The sequence below is a fragment of the Stomoxys calcitrans genome, chromosome 1, assembly GCF_963082655.1.
Source record: "Stomoxys calcitrans chromosome 1, idStoCalc2.1, whole genome shotgun sequence".
Lineage (NCBI taxonomy): Eukaryota > Metazoa > Arthropoda > Insecta > Diptera > Muscidae > Stomoxys > Stomoxys calcitrans.
In genome coordinates, this window is record NC_081552.1 from 186933418 (window position 1) to 186961381 (window position 27964).

The 27964-nt window shown below is 40.0% G+C and overlaps 1 protein-coding gene across 1 annotated transcript in view; it reads right to left on the reverse strand.

Annotated features, from left to right (window-relative positions):
• LOC106088346 (uncharacterized) overlaps positions 1–27964 on the reverse strand; it is a 331585-nt gene that overhangs the window by 14487 nt on the left and 289134 nt on the right. The window contains exon 7 of the mRNA XM_059361089.1: positions 8791–8959. Within this exon, the coding sequence (XP_059217072.1) occupies positions 8791–8959 (169 nt within the window). The remainder of the gene's footprint in view (positions 1–8790; positions 8960–27964) is intronic.

A 27964-nucleotide genomic window follows, 5' to 3' on the forward strand; every position in this document is an offset into this window, starting at 1 on the left:
GGAAATTGATATTTCGATGTGTTGCAAACGGAATGACTAAATGAATATACCCCCTATCCTTCGGTGATGGATATAAAAAAGAGGTTTGAGCTAGAACTTGACAAGAGCCAAGTTGTTTCTTTACGGACAGTTCGTGAACAAATTTGCATTGGTCAGCTTATTTAAATGAGCTGCTAATTTACGAATCGACCTCGTTGCAATCTGCTTTTCCAAAAGATCATAGCTTTGTTTTCCTCTATATTCGCATAAATCCAATCATGGACATGCGGTTACATGAGTTTTCCCCCCAATCCAGGCGTTCGGAAAATTTCAATCGCATAAGTGCGCCCATATTCGTGTGTGCAAAAGCAACACTATCACGATGAACCTATAAGCAGCTATAAGTCCACCTTATGGCGAACACAAATGCTGCTGTAGTTTAAATGTTGCTCTGGTGGATTTACAACCGGGCATAGACATAATGATGCTCTAGTATTTATTGGTTTTTTATGTATCCAAAAATTAAACCAAAAAGTTCAATTTTCTTTGAATTATCTTTCAGCTTATGCGGATTGCTTAACTCGCCAGTGAATGGTTGGAGGGTCGTTGGGTTAGAGTGCCAATCTTTAAACTGACTCATCCGGATAACTTTTGGGGGTCTAAGCATGGCTGCGGAGTCGGAGTTGAGAAAATTACCTCGACTCCGACTTCGCATAAAAAAGAACAAGTAAAAGCGTGTTAAAATCCACCGGGCCGAATCTTGGAGACCCACTACCATGAATTCTGCTAAAAACTTTTAGAAACTAAATTAGTTGATGGGCATAATTTTATTTTATGTACCAAACTTCGGTCAAAAAAGCAAAACTTAAAGCTTCTGGGAACCGAACAAGGATGATCAAAACATCGGTTTATATGGGAGCTTTTTGAGGTTGTTGATTCAAACCGTACTTGGCACAGTTGTTGGAACACCTTTTGCAAAATTTTAGCTAAATCGGACAAAATTCGCGACTTGTAAAGACTCAAGAAGTCAAATGGGAGATCGGTATATATGGGAGACAGATCAGGTTATAAACCGATTTAAAACGTACTTGGTACAATTGTCAAAAGTCATAACAGAACATCACATGCAAAATCTCGGTCTAATCGGACAATAATTGCGACTTCAAGGAGCTCAAGAAGTAAAATAGGGAGATCAGTTCATTTGGGAGCTATATCTAAATCTGAACCGATATGGCCCAAATTCGTTTTCTACTCTCAAATACCTTTAATTTTTTGAGTCTCATAAACAATATTTTGACACATTTTTAGAACAAACAAGTAAAAGCGTGCTAAGTTCGGCCGGGCCGAATCTAATATACCCTCCCCCATAGATCGCATTTGTCGAGTTCTTTTCCCGGCATCTCTTCTTAGGCAAAACAAGTAAAAGCGTGCTAAGTTCGGCCGGGCCGAATCTTATATACCCTCCACCATGGATCGCATTTGTCGAGTTCTTTTCCCGGCATCTCTTCTTAGGCAAAAAAGGATAAAAGAAAAGAGTTGCTTTGCTATTAAAACGATATCAAGATATGGTCCGGTTCGGACCACAATTAAATTATATGTTGGAGACCTGTGTAAAATTTCAGCCAATTCGTATAAAAATTGCGCCCATTGGGGCTCACGAAGTAAAATAGAGAGAACGATTTATATGGGATCTGTACTTATATGGGATCTGTATCTATAGACCGAATAAGACCATAATAAACACGTTTGTTGATGGTCATGAGAGGATCCGTCGTACAATATTTCAGGCATATCGGATAATAATTGCGACCTCTAGGGGTCAAGAAGTCAAGATCCCAGATCGGTTTATATGGCAGCTATATCAGGTTATGAACCGATTTGAACCTTATTTGACACAGTTGTTGAAAGTAAAAATAAAATACGTCATGCAAAATTTCAGCCAAATCGGATAGGAATTGCGCCCTCTAAAAGCTCAAGAAGTCAAATCCCCAGATCTGTTTATATAACAGCTATATAAGGTTATGGACCGATTTCAACCATACTTGGCACAGTTGTTGGATATCATAACGAAATACTCCGTGCAAAAATTCATTCAAATCGGATAAGAATTGTGCCCTCTAGAGGCTCAAGAAGTCAAGACCCAAGATCGGTTTATATGGCAGCTATATCAGGTTATGGACCGATTTAAACCATACTTGGCACAGTTGTTGGGTACCATAACAAAACACGTCGTGCAAAATTTCATTTCAATCGCATAAGAATTGCGCACTCTAGAGGCTCAAGAAGTCAAGACCCAAGATCGGTTTATATGGCAGCTATATCAGGATATGGACCGATTTAAACCATACTTGGCACAGTTGTTGGATATCATAACAAAACACGTCGTGCAAAATTTCATTTCAATCGGATAAGAATTGCGCTCTCTAGAGGCTCAAGAAGTCAAGACCCAAGATCGGTTTATATGGCAGCTATATCAGGTTATGGACCGATTTGAACCATACTTGGCACAGTTGTTGAATATAATAACAAAACACGTCGTGCAAAATTTCATTCTGATCGGATAAGAATTGCGCACGCTAGAGGCTCAAGAAGTCAAGACCCAAGATCAGTTTATATGGCAGCTATATCAGGTTATGAACCGATTTAAACCATACCTGGCACAGTTGTTGGATATCATAACAAAACACGTCGTGCAAAATTTCATTTCAATCGGATAAGAATTGCGCTCTCTAGAGGCTCAAGAAGTCAAGACCCAAGATCGGTTTATATGGCACCTATATCAGGTTATGGACCGATTTGAACTATACTTGTCGCAGTTGTTGGATATTATAACGAAACACGTCGTGCAAAATTTCATTCCAATCGGATAAGAATTGCGCACTCTAGAGGCTCAAGAAGTCAAGACCCATGATCGGTTTATATGGCAGCTATATCAAAACATGGACCGATATGGCCCATTTACAATACCAACCGACCTACACTAATAAGAAGTATTTGTGCAAAATTTCAAGCGGTTAGCTTTACTCCTTCGGAAGTTAGCGTGCTTTCGACAGACAGACGGACGGACGGACGGACGGACGGACGGACGGACATGGCTAGATCGACATAAAATGTTACGACGATCAAGAATATATATATTTTATGGGGTCTCAGACGAATATTTCGAGTAGTTACAAACAGAATGACGAAATTAGTATACCCCCCATCTTATGGTGGAGGGTATAAAAAGGATATAAGAAAAGATTGGCTCTGCTATTAGAGCGATATCAAGATATGGTCCGGTTTGGACCACAATTAAATTATATGTTGGAGACCTGTGTAAAATGTCATCAAATTGGAATTAGATTTGTGCCCTTTGGGGGCTCAATAAGTAAAATAGAGAGATCGATTTATATGGGAGCTGTATCGGCTTACAGACCGATTCAGACCATAATAAACACGTACGTTAATGGTCATGAGAGAATCCGTCGTACAAAATTTCAGGCAAATCGGATAATAATTGCGACCTCTAGAGGCTCAAGAAGTCAAGATCCCAGATCGGTTTATATGGCAGCTATATCAGGTTATGAACCGACTTGTACTTTATTTGACATAGTTGTTGAAAGTAACAATAAAAAAACGTCTTGCGAAATTTCAGCCAAATCGGATAGAAATTGCGCCCTCTAGAGGCTCAAGAAGTCAAGACCCAAGATCGGTTTATATGACGGCTATATAAGGTTATGGACCGATTTGAACCATACTTGGCACAGTTGTTGGATATCGTAACAAAACACGTCGTGCAAAATTTCATTCCAATCGGATAAGAATTGCGCACTCTAGAGGCTCAAGAAGTCAAGACCCCAGATCGGTTTATATGGCAGCTATATCAGGTTATGGACCTATTTGAACTATACTTGGCACAGTTGTTGGATATCATAACAAAATACGTCGTGCAAAATTTCATCCCAATCGGATAAGAATTGCGCACTCTAGAGGCTCAAGAAGTCAAGACCCCAGATCGGTTTATATGGCAGCTATATCAAAACATGGACCGATATGGCCCATTTACAATACCAACCGACCTACACTAATAAGAAGTATTTGTGCAAAATTTCAAGCGGCTAGCTTTACTCCTTCGGAAGTTAGCGTGCTTTCGACAGACAGACGGACAGACAGACGGACGGACGGTCGGACGGACGGTTGGACGGACGGACATGGCTAGATCGACATAAAATGTCGCGACGATCAAGAATATATATACTTTATGGGGTCTCAGACAAATATTTCGAGTAGTTACAATCAGAATGACGAAATTAGTATACCCCCCATCTTATGGTGGAGGGTATAAAAACACCACCAAGACCTGAACTCAAATGTTTATACCATATTCGTAATCTACTCTCGAATATTTGTCCCATATTGCCATGGTCGGCTAATATGCTCATTTGCGGGACTTTTGCAAATGGGCCGACCTCCCATTACTTGGACCTAGTTTTCAACAAGTAAAAGCGTGCTAAGTTCGGCCGGGCCGAATCTTATATACCCTCCACCATGGATCGCATTTGTCGAGTTCTTTTCCCGGCATCTCTTCTTAGGCAAAAAAGGATATAAGAAAAGATTTGCTCTGCTATTAGAGCGATTTCAAGATATGGTCCGGTTTGGACCACAATTAAATTATATGTTGGAGACCTGTGTAAAATGTCAGCCAATTCGAAAAAGAATTGCACCCTTTGCGAGCTCAAGAAGTAAAATAGAGAGATCGATTTATGTGGGAGCTGTATCGGGCTATATACCGATTCAGACCATAATAAACACGTATGTTAATGGTCATGAGAGAATCCGTCGTACAAAATTTCAGGCAAATCGGATAATAATTGCGACCTCTAGAGGCTCAAGAAGTCAAGATCCCAGATCGGTTTATATGGCAGCTATATCAGGTTATGAACCGATTTGAACCATATTTGGCTCAGTAGTTGGATATCATAACAAAATATTACGTGCCAAAATTCATTCAAATTGGATAAGAATTGCGCCCTCTAGAGGCTCAAGAAGTCAAGACCCAAGATCGGTTTATATGACAGCTATATCAGGTTATAAACCGATTTGAACCATACTTGGCACAGTTGTTGGATATCGTAACAAAACACGTTGTGCAAAATTTCATTCCAATCGGATAAGAATTGCGCACTCTAGAGGCTCAAGAAGTCAAGACCCAAGATCGGTTTATATGGCAGCTGTATCAGGTTATGAACCGATTTGAACCATACTTGGCACAGTTGTTGGATGTCGTAACAAAACACGTCGTGCAAAATTTCATTCCAATCGGATAAGAATTGCGCACTCTAGAGGCTCAAGAAGTCAAGACCCAAGATCGGTTTATATGGCAGCTATATCAGGTTATGAACCAATTTGAACCATACTTGGCACAGTTGTTGGATATCGTAACAAAACACGTCGTGCCAAAATTTCATTCCAATCGGATAAGAATTGCGCACTCTAGAGGCTCAAGAAGTCAAGACCCAAGATCGGTTTATATGACAGCTATATCAGGTTATGGACCGATTTAAACCATACTTGACACAGTTGTTGGATATCATAACAAAACATGTCGTGCAAAATTTCATTCCAATCGGATAAGAATTGCGCACTCTAGAGGCTCAAGAAGTCAAGACCCAAGATCGGTTTATATGGCAGCTGTATCAGGTTATGGACCGATTTGAACCATACTTGGCACAGTTGTTGGATGTCATAACAAAACAGGTCGTGCAAAATTTCATCCCAATCGGATAAGAATTGCGCACTCTAGAGGCTCAAGAAGTCAAGACCCAAGATCGGTTTATATGGCAGCTATATCAAAACATGGACCGATATGGCCCATTTACAATACCAACCGACCTATACTAATTAGAAGTATTTGTGCAAAATTTCAAGCGGCTAGCTTTACTCCTTCGGGAGTTAGCGTGCTTTCGACAGACAGACGGACGGACGGACGGACGGACGGACGGACGGACGGACGGACGGACGGACAGACGGACGGACATGGCTAGATCGACATAAAATTTCACGACGATCAAGAATATATATACTTTATGGGGTCTCAGACGAATATTTCGAGTAGTTACAAACAGAATGACGAAATTAGTATACCCCCCATCTTATGGTGGAGGGTATAATAATATATTTGTAATATACTGCCAAATCCTTTCCATTTGATACCCATATTGTCCTGATATGACCACTTTTGGTTTTGGGTAGTGTTTTTGGCATAAGGCGGAGGGTCCGCCCCCCCTTTCGATATCAAAACAAGTAAAAAGGCGTTAAGTTCGGCCGGGCCGAACTTTGAATATCTACCACCTCGCGTATATATTTGAACCACATTTAGTCATAATCCAGTGAAAATGCATAATTTAGGCCCCCATATTAGCTATATCGAAATATGTTCCGATTTGGACCAAATAAAGGGTGATTTTTTTGAGGTTAGGATTTTCATGCATTAGTATTTGACAGATCACGTGGGATTTCAGACATGGTGTCAAAGAGAAAGATGCTCAGTATGCTTTGACATTTCATCACGAATAGACTTACTAACGAGCAACGCTTGCAAATCATTGAATTTTATTACCAAAATCAGTGTTCGGTTCGAAATGTGTTCAAATTTTGACAAATTTTGTTCAGCGATGAGGCTCATTTCTGGTTGAATGGCTACGTAAATAAGCAAAATTGCCGCATTTGGAGTGAAGAGCAACCAGAAGCCGTTCAAGAACTGCCCATGCATCCCGAAAAATGCACTGTTTGGTGTGGTTTGTACGCTGGTGGAATCATTGGACCGTATTTTTTCAAAGATGCTGTTGGACACAACGTTACGGTGAATGAACACATTTCGAACCGAACACTGATTTTGGTAATAAAATTCAATGATTTGCAAGCGTTGCTCGTTAGTAAGTCTATTCATGATGAAATGTCAAAGCATACTGAGCATCTTTCTCTTTGACACCGTGTCTGAAATCCCACGTGATCTGTCAAATACTAATGCATGAAAATCCTAACCTCAAAAAAATCACCCTTTACTAACAAGTGCAATTCATTATTCAATTGTGTATAACAAAATATTGGTTATCGATCTAAATCATATACGACAGGGATGTCAAAGAGCCTAACGTATTTCACTGTGTCAAATATCAGTGAAATCGGATTATAAATGCGTCTATTATGGGGCCACGACTTTAAATCGAGATACCGGTCTATATGGTAGCTATATACAAATCTGGACTGATTTGGGCCAAGTTGCAGAAAAATGTCGAAGAGATTAACACATTTCACTGTCCCCTATTTTGGCAACTGTCCCCAGTCTATATTGCAAATTTGGACCGATGTGAGCCAAGTTCTAGAAAGATGTCAAAGGGTCTAACAAAAGTCAGTGTCCCCAATTTTGGCGTAATCGGACAATAAATGCACCTTTTATGGGCCCAAAACCTTAAATCGAGTGAAAGGTCTATGTGGCAGCTATATCCAAATCTGGACCGATCTGTGCCATATAGCAGAAGTTAGTCGAGGGGCTTAACTTAACTCGCTGTCCCAAATTTTGGCGACATCGGACATTAAATGCGCCTTCTACGGGGCCACCGTAGCGCAGAGGTTAGCATGGTCGCCTATGATGCTGAACGCCTGGGTTCGATTCTTGGCGATACCATCAGAAAAATTTTCAGCGGTGGTTTTCCCCTCCTAATGCTGGCAACATTTGTGAGGAACTATGTCATGTAAAACTTCTCTCCAAATAGGTGTCACACTGCGGCACGCCGTTCGGACTCGGCTATAAAAACGAGGCCCCTTATCATTGAGTTTAAACTTGACTCGGACTGTATTCATTGATATGCGAGAAGTTTGCATCTGTTTCTTAGTTGAATGTTCATGGGCAAAATTTGCATTTTTGCATGGGTCCAAAATCTTAAATCGTGAGATCGGACTATACGGCAGCTATATCTTTACCCATCTGGGCCAAATTAACGAAGGATGTCGAAGGGCCTAACACAACTCACCGTCCCAAATTTCAGCAAAATCGGATAATAAATGTGGCTTTTATGGGCCCAAGCTCTAAATCGGCGGATCGGTCTATATGGCAGCTATATCCAAATCTGGATCAAAAAAACGAAGAATGTCGAAGGGCCTAACACAACTGACTGTCCCAAATTATAACAAAATCGGATTATAAATGTGGCTTTTATAGGCCTAAGACCTTGAATCGGTGGATCAGTCTATATGGGGGCTATATCAAGATATAGTCCGATATAGCCCATCTTCGAACTTAACCAGCTTATGAACAAACAAAGATTCTGTGCAAAGTTTCAGATCAATATCCCTATTTTCAAAGACTGTAGCGTGATTTCAACAGAAAGACGGACAGATGGACGGACATGGCTAGATCGTCTTACATTTGTACGCTCATCATGAATATATCAAGGATATATATATATATATTCGATATTCGATGTGTTGCAAACGGAATGACAAAATGAATGTGCCCCCATCCTTCGGCGGTGCGTATAAAAGCTTTAAACCAATCGCGTGGTATTCTTCCTGATATTCTTCACTTAATTTATGGGCTAGCAGATTTATTCTTCGATGTTTTGTAAACATTGTGGCAAATGCCGTACATATGCATGCAATTTGTTGGCTTCACATAGGGTATGACGAAATTTTTGCTGCACTTCTGGTTAGTCTTTGATTGCACTTCCTTGTGTTTCATTCAAATTTGAATTCCAATTTCCGAAAAATAGTCTTTTGGCGTATTAACACTTTGATGATGCGAACGATATGAATACATTAGACACTTACCACTCAGCACATGAACTCGAACACTGGCCACATCAGCATTGGATGGAGCACATGAATATTTGCCCGAATCGGCCAGGTCAGCATTTTGAATGAGCAGATATGAGGTAGTTACATCACCCTTTTCCGTTATGACAGAAACGCCACCTCTCGTTGAATCGTAATTAATGACCTGCAGATAGAAAGAAGCGAAAAAATGGATCAGTTTGAATAACGTCTGCTTTCGTTGGTTCATACGTTTTGATTCAAAGAAGGCTAATAAACGTTTCAGTGTGAAGCATAAACGTGAAAATGAAAGCAACTTCGTATGAAATTTAAAATGTTGTTGACCTTCTATTACTAGCTGACCCGGGCCCGCTCCGCTGCGACTTCTTTTACTTTATAGGGTACAAAATTTTCCTTTGAATATTAATTTTCGACAATTAAAGATCTTTTAGTGAAATACCATGCTACGAAATTAGTATATCGCTTGACTAATTGATTAACAATATAAGTGTCTTTGTCCAAATCCTATATGATCTTTATTGGTCTACGAATTTAAATTTGGATGTAACATGTACTCCATTCTTAAAATAATTTATTTCAGCTCGCTACTCTCATGATATCTGATTTAGGGGTGTTTTCGGGGGTGAGGTGGTCCCCCAGGCACTTGGTCCTGAAAAAATATCAGCATCGTGCTCTTTTTTCAAAAACCATTGATTTAAACCCCATATTGCCATTGGTTTAGGGAAGTTTACACGATGAGGCGTCCCCCAAACACATGGCCCAAAATAGGTTATCAAATTCGTCTTCAAATCTAAATACCACATATTGGCATGGTCGAAAAATGTTTACCCTTTGCGGGGTGTTTTGGGGAAGGGGTGATTCCCTAAATACATGGCCTTAAGTTTGGATATCAAATTCGTATTCTACTACCAAATACCTTTATTTGAGCCCCATTTTGCGGTGGTCACTAAAAAATTGCTGTTTGCAAAATTGGTCCTGAAAGTGGGTATCAATTCTTGCTCTACCCCCCAATACCTTTCATTTAATCTCCACATTGACATGGTCGGTAAATATGGCCGATTTAGGGGTGTTCTGGCGATTGGGGTGGTGCCCCAAACACTAAGCCCGGAATATATATCAGCAACGTGCTCTATTCTCATATATCTATATATCATTTATTTGAACCCCATATTGCCATTGGCCTCAAAATTGAATATCAAATAAGTTTTCAAATATCATTTAAACTCTTATTGCAAAAGTCAGCAAATATGTCCGGTTTGGGGTATTGGCCCTAAAAACTATAAATATTTAGTTCCACTCTCTATAAAACCCAAATTGTCTTGGTGAGCAAATACGCCCTATTTGGGGGTTGTTATGGTGGAGGGACGTCCCCTTGACAGTTGGCCCCTAATGTTGATATCACATACGTGGTCTGCTCCCAACTACCTTTCATTTGAGCCTCATATTTCCATAGTCGGTAAACGTGACCGGCTTGGGGCTGTTTTGGGGGATGAGCGGCCACACAGTGAACTGGCCTTGAATATATAAAGGGTGATTTTTTTGAGGTTAGGATTTTCATGCATTAGTATTTGACAGATCACGTGGGATTTCAGACATGGTGTCAAAGAGAAAGATGCTCAGTATGCTTTGACATTTCATCATGAATAGACTTACTAACGAGCAACGCTTGCAAATCATTGAATTTTATTACCAAAATCAGTGTTCGGTTCGAAATGTGTTCATTCACCGTAACGTTGTGTCCAACAGCATCTTTGAAAAAATACGGTCCAATGATTCCACCAGCGTACAAACCACACCAAACAGTGCATTTTTCGGGATGCATGGGCAGTTCTTGAACGGCTTCTGGTTGCTCTTCACTCCAAATGCGGCAATTTTGCTTATTTACGTAGCCATTCAACCAGAAATGAGCCTCATCGCTGAACAAAATTTGTCAAAATTTGAACACATTTCGAACCGAACACTGATTTTGGTAATAAAATTCAATGATTTGCAAGCGTTGCTCATTAGTAAGTCTATTCATGATGAAATGTCAAAGCATACTGAGCATCTTTCTCTTTGACACCATGTCTGAAATCCCACGTGATCTGTCAAATACTAATGCATGAAAATCCTAACCTCAAAAAAATCACCCTTTATATCGGATTCGTGTTCCACTCTAAAAACTCTCTTATTTGAGCCTCATATTGCAAAAGGCGACCCCCAAGCACTTGGTCCCATATTTGGATATCAGATTCTAATTCTACTCTGAAATACCTTTTATTTAAGCCCCATATTCCCATGGTCAGTAAGTAAGTCCTGTTTGGGGGGTGTTTTGGGAAAGGGGTTGACCCCCAAGAAACGTGGTCACACATTTGGATATTAGATTCGCATTCTACTCGCAAATACCTTTCATTTGAGTCCCATATTGTCATGATCGGTAAATATGTCCGATTTAGGGGTGTTTTGGGGGTTGGGGGGTGGGGTGGCCCCATAGGCACTTTTCCCGAATATTTATATCAGATTTGTGCTTTACTCCCAAAGACCTTTTATTTGAGCCCCATGTGGATATGGTCGTAAATGTGTCTCCTTTGGGGAAGTTTTTGGGGAGAGGCGGCCCCCCAAACACTTGGTCTCATATTTGGATATCAGATTCTAGTTCTATACTCAAATACCTTTTATTTAAGCCCCATAAGCCCGGGTTCAAATCCTGCCGCCGAGAACACCTTAAAAAATTTTTCGGCGGTGGTTATCCCCTCACCAAATGCTGGCGACATTTGTGAGTATTTCAGCCATGTTCAACTTCTCAACCAAGAAGTGTCACTTTCAGTGACACGCCGTTCGGAGTCGGCATAAAATAGGTGGTCCCTTTATCATTAAGCTTAAATTTGAAACGGGCAGCACTCAATTGATATTGTGAGAAGTTAATTCCCCCCTAATTTGTTCCGTAATGGGATGTTTGGAAAATACTAAACACATTGTTTCCACGAGCCTCCTCAAACCCAAAAACCCACAAAAAGGGCATGAACTTCAACGTCACAAAATGAGTATCAAGTGAAGTGTCTTTAGGAGATGACTGGTATACACATTTGGGTTAGAGTTTGGGACCAGCCTATCCACTCAATAGCCTTCTATAGGAAGTGTAGTTCGATGTGGATAATCTGGGAATTCAGAGAAAGTTCTATGACAGTAAAGTTCGTATCTAATGTTTATATAAGGACTAGTGGACCCGGGCCCGCTCCGCTGCGCCTTCTTTTACTTTATATGGAACAAAGTTTCTTTGGAATATTTATTTTCGACAATTAAAGAGCTTTTAGTGAAATACCATGCTACGAAAATAGTATATCGCTTGAAAATTGTTTAACAATATAAGTGCCTCTGTCCGAATCCCACATGATATTTATTGTTCTACGAATTTAAGTTTGGATGTAAGGTGTACTCCATTCTTAAAATACTTTATTTCTGCCCGCTACTATCATGATATCTGATTTAGGGGTGTTTCGGGGGTGAGATGGTCCCCCAAGCACGTAGCACCCTGAAAAAATAGCAGCATCGTGCTCTTCTTTCAAAACCCATTTATTTAAACCCCATATTGCCATTGGTTTATGGGAGTTTACATGATGAAGCGTCCCCCAAACACATGGCCCATAATAGGTTATCAAATTCGTTTACTAATCTTAAATACCACATAATGGTATGGTCGAAAAATGTTTACCCTTTGCGGGGTGTTTTGGGGAAGGGGTGATTCCCTAAATACATGGTCCTAAATTTGGATATCAAATTCGTATTCTACTCCGAAATAGCTTTATTTGAGCCCCATTTTGCGATGGGCCAAAAAAAATGGTTGCTTGTGGGAAAGGGCCAGAAAATTGGTCCCGAAAGTGGGTATCAATCAATTCTTGCTCTACTCCCCAATACCTTTCATTTAATCTCCACATTGACATAGTCGGTATATATGGCCGATTTAGGGATGCTTTGGGGATTGGGGTGGTCCCCCAAACACTAAGCCTGAAAAATATATCAGCAACGTGCTCTATTCTCATATATCTATATGTCATTTGTTTGAACCCCCTTTTTTGGGAAAGAGGTTGACCCCCAGGAAATTGGTCCCGAAATTATGGTATGGTAATTCTTGCTCTACCCCCCAATACCTTTCATTTAATCACCACATTGACATAATCGGTATATATGGCCCGTTTAGGAGTGTTTTGGGGATTGGGATGGTCCCCCAAACACTAAGACCGGAAAATATATCAGCAACGTGCTCTATTCTCATATATCTATATATCATTTATTTGAACCCCTTATTTTGGGAAAGGGGTTGACCCCTAGAAAATTGGTCCCGAAAGTGGGTATCAATTCTTGCTCTTCCCCCCTATACCTATCATCTAAGCTCCACATTAATATGGTCGGTAAATGTGGCCGATTTAGGGGTGTTTTGGGGATTAGGGTGGTCGCCCAAATTGGCCCCAAAATTGGATATCAAATTCGTTTTCAAATCTCATTTAAACTCCTTATTGCAAAAGTCAACAAATATGTCTGGTTTGGGGTATTAGCCCTAAAAACTATGACATTTAGTTCCACTCTCTTAAAGACCCAAATTGTCTTGGTGAGCAAGTACATCCTATTTGGGGGTTGTCATGGTGGTGGGACGTCCCCTAGACAGTTGGTCCCTAATGTTGATATCAAATACGTGGTCTACTCCCAAATACGTTTAATTTGAACCCCATATTTCCATAGTCGGCAAACATGACCGGCTTGGGCGGTGTTTTGGGGGATGGGCGGCCACGAAGTGAGTTGGCTTTGGAAATAAATATCGGATTCGTGTTCCACTTTAAAAAGCCTCTTATTTGAGCCTCATATTGCAAAAGTCAGGAAATACTTACTATTTGGGTGGTGTTGTGGGGGTGGGGTGGCCCCATAGATACTTTTCCCGAATATTGATATCAGATTTGTGCTTTACTCCCAAATACCTTTCATTTGAGCCCCATGTGGCTATGGTCGTAAATGTGTCCCCTTTGAGGAGGTTTTTGGGGAGAGGCGGCAACCCAAACACTTGATCTCATATTTGGATATCAGATTCTAATTCTACATTCAAATACTTTTTATGTAAGCCCAATTTTCCCATGGTCAGTAAATAAGTCCTGTTTGAGGGGTGTTTTTGGGAAGGGACCCCCAGAAACGTGGTCCCACATTTGGATATCAGATTCGTCTTCTACTCGCAAACACCTTTCATTTGAGTCCCATATTGCCATGGTCGGTAAATATGTCCGATTTAGGGGTGTTGTGTGGGTTGGGGTGGTCCCTCTAGCACTTGGTTCGACAAATGGATATCAGATACGTTTTCTTATCCTAAACACCTTTCATTTCAGTCCCATATTGTCGTGATTGGTGTAAATATATGTTTGGTAGGTTTTAGGGTGGCGCGGCCCCCCTAGGTACCCCATCCGAAATACGGATACCAAATTTTTATTTTTAGGGTACTATATGAGAGCACACAAAATTTCGCTTTAATCGCACCACCCATCACCGAGATCTGGTGTTTCTGAAAACTAGAGTAAGGGGGAGGGTTCGCTCCCCCTTTAGACAACAAAAAATTTAGTACCCTATTTTCACCACGGAGTCATTATGCACCATCTGTGAAAATTTCAAGAAAATCGGTTCAGCCGTTTCTGAGTCTATAAGGAACACACAAACATACAAACAAACAAACAAGCAAACAAACAAACAAACACAAATAGACGTTTTTTTATACCCTCCACCATAAGATGGGGGGTATACTAATTTCGTCATTCTGTTTGTAACTCCTCGAAATATTCGTCTGAAACCCCAAAAAGTATATATATTCTTGATCGTCGTGACATTTTATGTCGATCTAGCCATGTCCGTCCGTCCATCCGTCCGTCCGTCCGTCCTTCCGTCCGTCCTTCCGTCCGTCCGTCGATATAGCTGCCATATAAACCGATCTTGGGTCTTGACTTCTTGAGCCTCTAGAGTGCGCAATTCTTATCCGATTGGAATGAAATTTTGTACGACGTGTTTTGTTATGAAATCCAACAACTGTGTCAAGTATATTTCAAATCGGTCCATAACCTGATATAGCTGCCATATAAACCGATCTTGGGTCTTGACTTCTTGAGCCTCTAGCGTGCGCAATTCTTATCCGATCAGAATGAAATTTTGCACGACGTGTTTTGCTATGATATCCAACAACTGTGCCAAGTATGGTTCAAATCGAATCATAACCTGATATAGCTGCCATATAAACCGATCTTGGGTCTTGACTTCTTGAGCCTCTAGAGTGCGCAATTCTTATCCGATTGAAATGACATTTTGCACGACGTGTTTTGTTATGATATCCAACAACTGTGCCAAGTATAGTTCAAATCGATTCATAACCTGATATAGCTGCCATATAAACCGATCTTGGGTCTTGACTTCTTGAGCCTCTAGAGGGCGCAATTCTTATCCGAATGAAATGGAATTTCGCACGATGTGTTTTGTTATTTTATCCAACAACTGTGCCAAGTATGGTTCAAATCGGTTTATAACCTGATATAGCTGCCATATAAACCGATCTGGGGTCTTGAATTCTTGAGCCTCTAGAGTGCGCAATTCTTATCCGATTGGAATGAAATTTTGCACGACGTGTTTTGTTGCGATATCCAACAACTGTGCTAAGTATGGTTCAAATCGGTTAATAACCTTATGTAGCTGTCATATAAACCGATCTGGGGTCTTGACTTCTTGAGCCTCTATAGTGCGCAATTCTTATCCGATTGGAATGAAATTTTGCACGACGTGTTTCGTTATGATATCCAACAACTGTGCCAGGTATGGTTCAAATCGGTCCATAACCTTATATAGCTGTCATATAAACCGATGTTGGGTCTTGACTTCTTGAGCCTCTAGAGGGCACAATTCTTATCCAATTCGAATGAATTTGGCACGTAGTATTTTGTTATGATATCCAACAACTGTGCCAAATATGGTTCAAATCCGTTCATTACCTGATATAGCTGTCATATAAACAGATGTAGGGACTTGACTTCTTGACCTTCTAGAGGGCGCAATTCCTATCCGATTTGGCTGAAATTTAGCACGACGTTTTTTATACCCTCCACCATAAGATGGGGGGTATACTAATTTCGTCATTCTGTTTGTAACTACTCGAAATATTCGACTGAGACCCCATAAAGTATATATATTCTTGATCGTCGTGAAATTTTATGTCGATCTAGCCATGTCCGTCCGTCTGTCCGTCCGTCCGTCCGTCCGTCCGTCTGTCCGTCCGTCCGTCCGTCCGTCCGTCCGTCCGTCCGTCCGTCCGTCTGTCTGTCGAAAGCACGCTAACTTCCGAAGGAGTAAAGCTAGCCGCTTGAAATTTTGCACAAATACTTCTTATTAGTGTAGGTCGGTTGGTATTGTAAATGGGCCATATCGGTCCATGTTTTGATATAGCTGCCATATAAACCGATCTTGGGTCTTGACTTCTTGAGCCTCTAGAGTGCGCAATTCTTATCCGATTAGGATGAAATTTTGCACGACGTGTTTCGTTATGATATCCAACAACTGTGCCAAGTATGGTTTAAATCGGTTCATAACCTGATATAGCTGCCATATAAACCGATCTTGGGTCTTGACTTCTTGAGCCTCTAGCGTGCGCAATTCTTATCCGATTGGAATGAAATTTTGCACGACGTGTTTTGTTATGATATCCAACAACTCTGCTAAGTATGGTTTAAATCGGTCCATAACCTGATATAGCTGCCATATAAACCGATCTTGGGTCTTGACTTCTTGAGCCTCTAGAGTGCGCAATTCTTATCCGATTGGAATGAAATTTTGCACGACGTATTTTGTTATGATATCCAACAACTGTGCCAAGCATGGTTCAAATCGGTCTATAACCTGATATAGCTGCCATATAAACCGATCTTGGGTCTTGACTTCTAGAGCCTCTGCAGTGCGCAATTCTTATCCGATTGGAATGAAATTTTGCACAACGTGTATTGTTATTATATCCAACAACTGTGCCAAGTATGGTTCAAATCGGTCCATAACCTGATATAGCTGCAATATAAACCGATCTAGGGTCTTGACTTCTTGAGCCTCTAAAGTGCGCAATTCTTATCCGATTGGAATGATATTTTGCACGAAGTATTTTGTTACGATATCCAACAACTTTGCCATGTTTGGTTTAAATCGGTCCATAACCTTATATAGCTGTCATATAAACCGATCTTGGGTCTTGACTTCTTGAGCCTCTAGAGGTCGCAATTATTATCCGATTTGCCTGAAATTGTGTACGACGGATTCTCTCATGACCATTAACATACGTGTTTATTATGGTCTGAATAGGTATATAGCCCGATACAGCTCCCATATATATCGATCGCTCTATTTTACTTCTTGAGCCCACAAAGGGCGCAATTCTTATTCGAATTGGCTGACATCTTACACAGGTCTCCAACATTTAATTTAATTGTGGTCCAAACCGGACCATATCTTGATATCGCTCTAATAGCAGAGTAAATCTTTTCTTATATCCTTTTTTTGCCTAAGAAGAGATGGCGGGAAAAGAACTCGACAAATGCGATCCATGGTGGAGGGTATATAAGATTCGGCCCGGCCGAACTTAGCACGGTTTTACTTGTTTTTATTGTTACTTTCAACAAATATGTCAAATAAAGTACAAGTCGGTTCATAATCTGATATAGCTGCCATATAAACCGATCGGGGATCTTGACTTCTTGAGCCTCTAGAGGTCGCAATTATTATCCGATTTGCCTGGAATTGTGTACGACAGATCCTCTCATGACTGTCAACATACATGTTTATTATGGTCTGAATCTGTCTATAGCCCGATACAGCTCCCATATAAATCGATCTCTCTATTTTACTTCTTGAGCCCGCAAATGGCGCAATTCTTATTCGAATTGGCTGACATTTTACACAGGTCTCCAACATGTTATAATATAATAATAGCAGAGCAAATCTTTTCTTATATCCTTTTTTGCCTAAGAAGAGATGCCGGGAGAAGAACTCGGCAAATGCGATCCATGGTGGAGGGTATATAAGATTCGGCCCGGCCGAACTTAGCACGCTTTTACTTGTTATTTTTAGGGTACTATATGAGAGCACACAAAATTTCGCTTAAATCGCATCACCCATCTCCGAGATCTGGTGTTTTTCGGAAAATTAGAGTAAGGGGGAGGGTCCGCTCCCCCTTTAGACATCAAAAAATGTAGTACTCTATTTTCACCAGGGAGTCATTATGCACCATCTGTGAAAATTTCAAGAAAATCGGTTCAGCCGTTTCTGACTCTATTAGGAACACACAAACCTACAAACAAACAAACAAACACAAATTGAGGTTTTTTTTAAGATTATGGGTTACGTCCTGACATTCAGCAGGACGGTAAGATCACGACAATGAAGAACTCAAATAAATTGTCTTTTAAGACTTAGACTCGTGTGTGACGATCAAGAATGTATTGTACTCAAAAGAATGGACGTGTCAAAGGGCAATAACCCTCCTCCCATCCCACCAAAAAAAAATAAAAAATAAAATAAAATCCAAGGAATAGGAAATGACAGTAGAGTACACAAATTGGACACTGAAGGACCTGTGGATCTTTTAAAATGTGTTAAAATAGTGGTAGCTTCGAAATATTATTTTCAATGTAGATAACCATTAAAAAAAACATCTAAAAAGGCGTTAAGTTCGGCCAAACTTTGGATACCCACCACCTCAGGTAGACATGTAAGCCATCTTTCGTCATAATCCAATGAAAAATTCATAATTTGTGCTCCCATAGCAGCTATATGGAAATATGGTCCGATTTGGACCAAAAATTCGACACGGATATTGAGTGGTCTAATAAATACAAGTCACTGATAAATTTTGTAGAACAAAATATTGGTCTTTTACATAAGTGACTGTGTCAAATTTCAGCAAAATCGGACAATAAATTCATCTTTTGTGGACCCAAAACCTTATATGTTAGCCATATCCAAATCTGGACCGATCTTGGGGAAATTGAAGAAAGATGTGGAAGGGCCTATTATAACTATATATCAAAGTTTGGCAAAATCGGACAATAATTGCGCCTTTTATGGAACCAAAGCTATATTTCAGTATAATCGTATAATAAATGTGGCTTTTATGGGCCTAAAAATTAAATCGGCGGATCGGTCTATATGGGGTCTATATTAAGATATAGTCCGATATAGCCCATCTTCGAACTTAACCTGCTTTTGGACCAAAAAAGAAGCAGAAAGTTTCGGCTCAATATCTCTATTTTTTAAGACTGTAATGGAAACGGATATTGCGATGTGTTGCAAACGGAAAGACAAAATTAAGACAAAAAGGGTTTGGCTACTCCAATCCACCACCAAAACCAAGAGAATAAAGTAAATCTAACATCCAAACTTTAATGGGCGGACCCTCCTTATTCTCTTTTCAAAAACGCCAGATCTCAGAGTTGGTCGATTTAGGCGAAATTTGGTATCCTAATTTAAGGGGGATATATAGGGGGCAACCCAACCTCCAAAGCACGCCAAATGGAAATATAGACCAATAATGACAATAATAGGCTCAAATGAAGAGCACGAATATGATATATGGGAGTCCACCTTACCCCCAAAAATACATGCATACCGGACATCTATACCGACCATAGCAATATAAGGCTCAAATGAAAGGTATTTGGAGTAGAGTAGAAATATGATACCCACATTGCGGCAAAAGATCTGAAAGACCGTTTCAGCACCCCTTAACGGGAATTATTTCCTGACCGTGCCTGTATAATGCTCAAAATTGAGTACTCAATGTGGACATCGCGGTGATTTTCCTATACATTCTCGACAAATCTTACAATCAAAAGAGTTAAAATATGTGAAAATCAGTCTGCCATTTTTGAACGAAATGAAACATCTTTATGAAATTTGATATATATAGAGCGTCTAACAACGATATCCAAAATTTGAGTCTAGGCCACATTCGTGAACCCTCTGATAAAGTCATCCCCTACCAATTTTGTCTGCGTTGCAAAGTTTTCATTTGTGGCTTAATTTCTAAAATTTCGTTATTTGTTGGAAAGTGCTTCTCAAGCCCTATAAAACAGAAGCTTTTTTTGTGCCAATAGATCTTTGGCAAAAAAAGGATGTACTTTATAGGGCTTGAGAAGCTGAGAGATATTCGACTGACATAATTATTTTTATACCCTCCATCATAGGATGGGGGTATACTAATTTAGTCATTGTGATTGTAACATCTCGAAATATGCGTCTGAGTCTGTTGATCGTCATTTAATTTTAAGTCGATCTAGCCATGTCCGTCCTTCTGTCTGTCGAAAGCAAATTGGTCAATAATTTGATATAGTTGCCATATAAACCGATCTTGGGTCTTGATCTTGAGCCTCTAGAGCGCGCAATTCTTATTCGATTTGGTTTGGAAATTTTGCATGAGGTGTTTTGTTATAACTTCCAATAACTTTGCTAAGTACGGCGCAAATCGGTACATAACCTGATATAGCTGCCATATAAACCGATCTGGGATCTTGACTTCTTGAGTCTCTAGAGGACACAATTCTCATCCGATTTGGCAGACATTTTGTGCAACGGTTTCTCTCATGACTTTCAACATACGTGTCTAATATGGTCTGAATCGATCAATAGCTTGATACAGCTCCCACATAAACCTATCTCCCGATTTTGCTTCTTGAGCCCCTACAAGGCGAAATTCTTATCCGAATGAACTGAAATGTTACACTGAAATGTTATGGTCCGAATCAGACTATAACTTGATAAAGCTCCAATAGCATAACAGTTCATATTCAATATTCTTTGTTTGCCTAAAACGAGATACCGCTCATAGAACTCGACAAGTGCGATCCATGGTGGAGGGCATATAAGATTCGGCCCGGCCGAACTTAGCACGCTCTTACATGTTTGATATTCTTCCGAGTATGACCTCGTATTTTGTGAGTTATGAAGACATTTGTGAACATATTTTTAATCGAAATATTGATTTAGATAGCTTAAAAAATTTGCAATTATATTGGGCCAAAAGTTCCCGGGTCTTCTGGGGAAATTTTAAAGGGATAATGTTTATAATCACATGGCGTTTTATTCAATGCCTATTTACCTCTTCATGGTGATACCAAAATATGTAGGCTGGAGGCTCCAGACTGAATTTTACGGTACATGTTAGATTGATGGTACTTCCTTTGTCCACATGAAAATCGGGTCCGCCTTGAATGGTTGCCGTTGGCACTAGAAATGTAGAAATTATTTTAAACAAAGTAAATTTAATTTTTTTTTATGAAGATTAGTAATAAGCAACTAAAATTATGCAAAGTTCGGCAGTGCCGAATTTTGGGCACACACCACGATGTGTTCTGGTAAAATTCGCGACCCCACTGACACTTGAGGCCATGAGTTTTATATAAAAATCGTTCCATTCAGTTAAATATCTTTCATTTAATACCTATAGTGTCCCTATCGATAAAATATAAAAATGTAAAAAAATAGAAAGGGTACCAAATAAATAGAAATTCTTTTCTTATATTGCAGTTAGTTAAATGCTGTTGTTTGACTGTGGCAACGAAAAAGCGTAGTTAATGCATCAGAAACAAAACAAAAACTGAATGCTGCCAGTAAAGCGATGTAAATCTATTCATGTTGCGTTGTCTTCTTTTCATTGCTTTATATGCTAGCTATGTAAGTCAAGTTAAGTCATACGTGTCGGATATGGTTGCAATCAGTCTATATTTGAACATAGCTGTCATATATAGCGATCATCCTATATAAATTTATGAGCCCATAAAAGGCGTATTTATCAAATGATTTTGCTTAAATTTGGCACAAGGACCTGTTCTAAGCATTTCAGTATCCACGCCGAGTGTGGCCGAACTCCCAATATAAGGTCTTTACCATAAACAGTGTATCAATTTACGATTAACGATTACTAATGTATGCTCTTGTTTCCACATAAGACCGATGGGCCCTAGATGGGTTAATGAACCTTAATCGAGCGATCGGTCATTGGGACGGCCTATATGTAGGCCACCAAACGGTCTGTATGAAAGCCAACGTAGGGCAAATTTTCAGCGGTGGTTATCCCCTCCTGACCCTGGCGACATTTGTGGTGCACTGTATGACATGTAAAAACTTTTCCTCAAAATGTTATCGCACTGCGGCACGCCGCACAGTAGCAGAAAATCCGAAAAAAACTATTGTTCAAAATATACCGTGTGAGAACGGGTAGTGACATCTCTTTGAAATTTGAAATGGTTAGAGCCGAAGTGATGTCGTTTGTGCAAAATTTAAGGATTAAGGATTAAAGTTGTCTAGGCGCCTCTTGAGAGTTTAATTTTTATTTGTTGACATTTTGGCTGACATTGGCTTTGTGTTTTGCAATTTACGAAAGAATTTGTGGTTCGGCTCTAACCATTTAACATTTCAAAGAGATATCTCAACCCGTTCTCACATGGTATATTTGTTACTAGTTTTTCGGTTTTCTCCCACTGTGCGCCGCTCGGACTATAACAAGTAAAAACGTTTTAAGTTCGGTCGTGTCGGACTTTGGATACCCACCACCATGGATATATTAGTTTTATTATAACTACACTACCATATCCATAATTATATTTAAACAGGGGCTGGTCTGGTCTGGGAAATAAATCCGCCTTCAATGGAATTAAATTAAATATAAATTAGAAAGTCGGTCTATATGACAGCTATACCTAACTATCGTCCGATATGAAATATGATGCAAGGCTTAATACAAGTCACTGTGTCAAATTCCAAAAAAATCGGATAATAAATTCGTCTTTTATGGAATTTAGATACTATGTTTGTGGACCAGCTATATCTAAATTTAATCCGACCTCAACCATGTTTGGGTCGGATGTCGGAAGTCTAAATACCACTCGCTGTTTCAAGTTGCAGAAAAATCGGATGTCAAATGCAGCTTTTTTGGGCTTCAGACTCTTAATCGGCAGAACGAACCATATGGCAGCTATATCTAAATATAGTCCGATCTGAACCATATTCAGGTCGGAGGTCGAGAGGCTTATAACAACTCAGTATTTCAAATTTCAGCTAATTTTGGAAAATATATGCAGCTCTTACGGGCTACAGACCCTTAACCGGCAGATCAGTCAACATGGCAGCTATATCTAAATATAGTCCGAACTGAATCATATTTTAGTCGAAAATCGGGAAGCTTAAAACAACTCACGGTTTCAAATTTCAGCGATTTGGTTAATAAATACAGCTTTTATTGGTTTCAGACCCTTAATCGACAGATCGGTCTATATAGTAGCTATATCCAAATATAGTCGGATTTTGCCCGTTCAATAACTTAACATGCGTGCAGCAAAAATATGTATTTATGCCGAATTTCAGCTCAATAAATCAACTTTTCAAGGCTGTAGTGAGATGACAACAGACGGACAGACACACGGGCATAGTAAAATCGCCTTAGTGTTTAAAATATATACATATCCAGGGTGGCGAATTTCCAACGTTTTGACCGACCGGACTTAATGCCTTTTTATACCAACCACCAAAGAATGGGGTATATTCATTATACCCTACACCACTACTGTGGTACAGGGTATTATAACTTGCATTTGCTTGTAACACCCAAAAGGAAGAGAGATAGGCCCATTGATAAGTATACCGACCGACTCAGAATCACTTTCTGATTCGTTTAAGCTATGTCCGTCTGTCTGTCCGTCCCTCTGCCCATGTTAATTTGTGCACAAACTACAGGTCGCAATTTTCATCCAATCGTCTTCAATTTGGTACAGGCATGTTTTTCGGTCGAGTTTTCTTCCCGGCATCTCTTCTTAGGCAAAAACAAGTAAAAGCGTGCTAAGTTCGGCCGGGCCGAATCTTATATACCCTCCACCATAGATCGCATTTGTCGAGTTCTTTTCCCGGCATCTCTTCTTAGGCAAAAAAGGATATAAGAAAAGATTTGCTCTGCTATTAGAGCGATTTCAAGATATGGTCCGGTTTGGACCACAATTAAATTATATGTTGGAGACCTGTGTAAAATGTCAGCCAATTCGAAAAAGAATTGCGCCCTTTGTGAGCTCAAGAAGTAAAATAGAGAGATCGATTTATGTGGGAGCTGTATCGGGCTATATACCGATTCAGACCATAATAAACACGTATGTTAATGGTCATGAGAGAATCCGTCGTACAAAATTTCAGGCAAATCGGATAATAATTGCGACCTCTAGAGGCTCAAGAAGTCAAGATCCCAGATCGGTTTATATGGCAGCTATATCAGGTTATGAACCGATTTGAACCATATTTGGCACAGTTGTTGGATATCATAACAAAATACTACGTGCCAAAATTCATTCAAATTGGATAAGAATTGCGCCCTCTAGAGGCTCAAGAAGTCAAGACCCAAGATCGGTTTATATGACAGCTATATCAGGTTATAAACCGATTTGAACCATACTTGGCACAGTTGTTGGATATCGTAACAAAACACGTTGTGCAAAATTTCATTCCAATCGGATAAGAATTGCGCACTCTAGAGGCTCAAGAAGTCAAGACCCAAGATCGGTTTATATGGCAGCTGTATCAGGTTATGAACCGATTTGAACCATACTTGGCACAGTTGTTGGATGTCATAACAAAACACGTCGTGCAAAATTTCATTCCAATCGGATAAGAATTGCGCACTCTAGAGGCTCAAGAAGTCAAGCCCCAAGATCGGTTTATATGGCAGCCATATCAGGTTATGAACCGATTTGAACCATACTTGGCACAGTTGTTGGATATCGTAACAAAACACGTCGTGCCAAAGTTTCTTTCCAATCGGATAAGAATTGCGCACTCTAGAGGCTCAAGAAGTCAAGACCCAAGATCGGTTTATATGACAGCTATATCAGGTTATAGACCGATTTAAACCATACTTGACACAGTTGTTGGATATCATAACAAAACTTGTCGTGCAAAGTTTCATTCCAATCGGATAAGAATTGCGCACTCTAGAGGCTCAAGAAGTCAAGACCCAAGATCGGTTTATATGGCAGCTGTATCAGGTTATGGACCGATTTGAACCATACTTGGCACAGTTGTTGGATGTCATAACAAAACAGGTCGTGCAAAATTTCATCCCAATCGGATAAGAATTGCGCACTCTAGAGGCTCAAGAAGTCAAGACCCAAGATCGGTTTATATGGCAGCTATATCAAAACATGGACCGATATGGCCCATTTACAATACCAACCGACCTACACTAATTAGAAGTATTTGTGCAAAATTTCAAGCGGCTAGCTTTACTCCTTCGGGAGTTAGCGTGCTTTCGACAGACAGACGGACGGACGGACGGACGGACGGACGGACGGACGGACGGACGGACGGACGGACGGACGGACGGACGGACAGACGGACGGACATGGCTAGATCGACATAAAATTTCACGACGATCAAGAATATATATACTTTATGGGGTCTCAGACGAATATTTCGAGTAGTTACAAACAGAATGACGTAATTAGTATACCCCCCATCTTATGGTGGAGGGTATAAAAAGGATATAAGAAAATATTTGCCCTGTATTAGAGCGATATCAAGATATGGTCCGGTTTGGACCACAATTAAATTATATGTTGGAGACCTGTGTAAAATGTCAGCCAATTCGAATAAGAATTGCGCCCGTTGTGGGCTCAAGAAGTAAAATAGATAGATCGATTTATATGGGAGCTGTATCGGGCTATAGACAGATTCAGACCATCATAAACACATATGTTGATAGTCATGAGAGGATCTGTAGTACAAAATTTCAGGCAAATCGGATAATAATTGCGACATCTTGAGGCTCAAGAAGTCAAGATCCCAGATCGGTTTATATGGCACCTATATCAGGTTATGAACCGACTTGTACTTTATTTGACATAGTTGTTGAAAGTAACAATAACAAGTAAAAGCGTGCTAAGTTCGGCCGGGCCGAATCTTATATACCCTCCACCATGGATCGCATTTGTCGAGTTCTTTTCCCGGCAATCTCTTCTTAGGCAAAAAAGGATATAAGAAAAGAGTTGCTTTGCTATTAAAACGATATCAAGATATGGTCCGGTTCGGACCACAATTAAATTATATGTTGGAGACCTGTGTAAAATTTCAGCCAATTCGTATAAGATTGCGCCCATTGGGCTCACGAAGTAAAATAGAGAGAACGATTTATATGGGATCTGTATTTATATGGGATCTGTATCTATAGACCGAATAAGACCATAATAAACACGTTTGTTGATGGTCATGAGAGGATCCGTCGTACAATATTTCAGGCATATCGGATAATAATTGCGACCTCTAGGGGTCAAGAAGTCAAGATCCCAGATCGGTTTATATGGCAGCTATATCAGGTTATGAACCGATTTGAACCTTATTTGACACAGTTGTTGAAAGTAAAAATAAAATACGTTGCGCCCTCTAAAAGCTCAAGAACTCAAATGCCCAGATCTGTTTATATGACAGCTATATAAGGTTATGGACCGATTTCAACCATACTTGGCACAGTTGTTGGATATCATAACGAAATACTCCGTGCAAAAATTCATTCAAATCGGATAAGAATTGTGCCCTCTAGAGGCTCAAGAAGTCAAGACCCAAGATCGGTTTATATGGCAGCTATATCAGGTTATGGACCGATTTAAACCATACTTGGCACAGTTATTGGGAACCATAACAAAACACGTCGTGCAAAATTTCATTTCAATCGCATAAGAATTGCGCACTCTAGAGGCTCAAGAAGTCAAGACCCAAGATCGGTTTATATGGCAGCTATATCAGGTTATGGACCGATTTAAACCATACTTGGCACAGTTGTTGGGTACCATAACAAACACGTCGTGCAAAATTTCATTTCAATCGGATAAGAATTGCGCTCTCTAGAGGCTCAAGAAGTCAAGACCCAAGATCGGTTTATATGGCAGCTATATCAGGTTATGGACCGATTTGAACCATACTTGGCACAGTTGTTGAATATAATAACAAAACACGTCGTGCAAAATTTCATTCTGATCGGATAAGAATTGCGCACGCTAGAGGCTCAAGAAGTCAAGACCAAGATCGGTTTATATGGCAGCTATATCAGGTTATGGACCGATTTGAACCATTCCTGGCACAGTTGTTGGATATCATAACACAACATGTCGTGCAAACTTTCATTTCAATCGGATAAGAATTGCGCTCTCTAGAGGCTCAAGAAGTCAAGACCCAAGATCGGTTTATATGGCAGCTATATCAGGTTATGGACCGATTTGAACTATACTTGTCGCAGTTGTTGGATATTATAACGAAACACGTCGTGCAAAATTTCATTCCAATCGGATAAGAATTGCGCACTCTAGAGCTCAAGAAGTCAAGACCCATGATCGGTTTATATGGCAGCTATATCAAAACATGGACCGATATGGCCCATTTACAATACCAACCGACCTACACTAATAAGAAGTATTTGTGCAAAATTTCAAGCGGCTAGCTTTACTCCTTCGGAAGTTAGCGTGCTTTCGACAGACAGACGACGGACGGACGGACGGACGGACGGACGGACGACGGACAGACGGACGGACATGGCTAGATCGACATAAAATGTTACGACGATCAAGAATATATATACTTTATGGGTCTCAGACGAATATTTCGAGTAGTTACAAACAGAATGACGAAATTAGTATACCCCCCATCTTATGGTGGAGGGTATAAAAAACGTCTTGCGAAATTTCAGCCAAATCGGATAGGAATTGCGCCCTCTAGAAGCTCAAGAAGTCAAGTCCTCACATCTGTTTATATGACAGCTATATCAGGTAATGAACGGATTTGAACCATATTTGGCAAAGTTGTTGGATATCATAACAAAATACTACGTGCCAAAATTCATTCAAGTTGGATAAGAATTGCGCCCTCTAGAGGTTCAAAAAGTCAAGACCAAGATCGATTTATATGACAGCTATATAAGGTTATAGACCGATTGAACCATACTTTACACAACTGTTGGATATCGCAAAAAAACACGTCGTGCAAAATTTCATTCCAATCGGATATGAATTGCGCACTCTAGAGGCTCAAGAAGTCAAGACCCAAGATCGGTTTATATGGCAGCTATATCAAAACATGGACCGATATGGCCCATTTACAATACCAACCGACCTACACT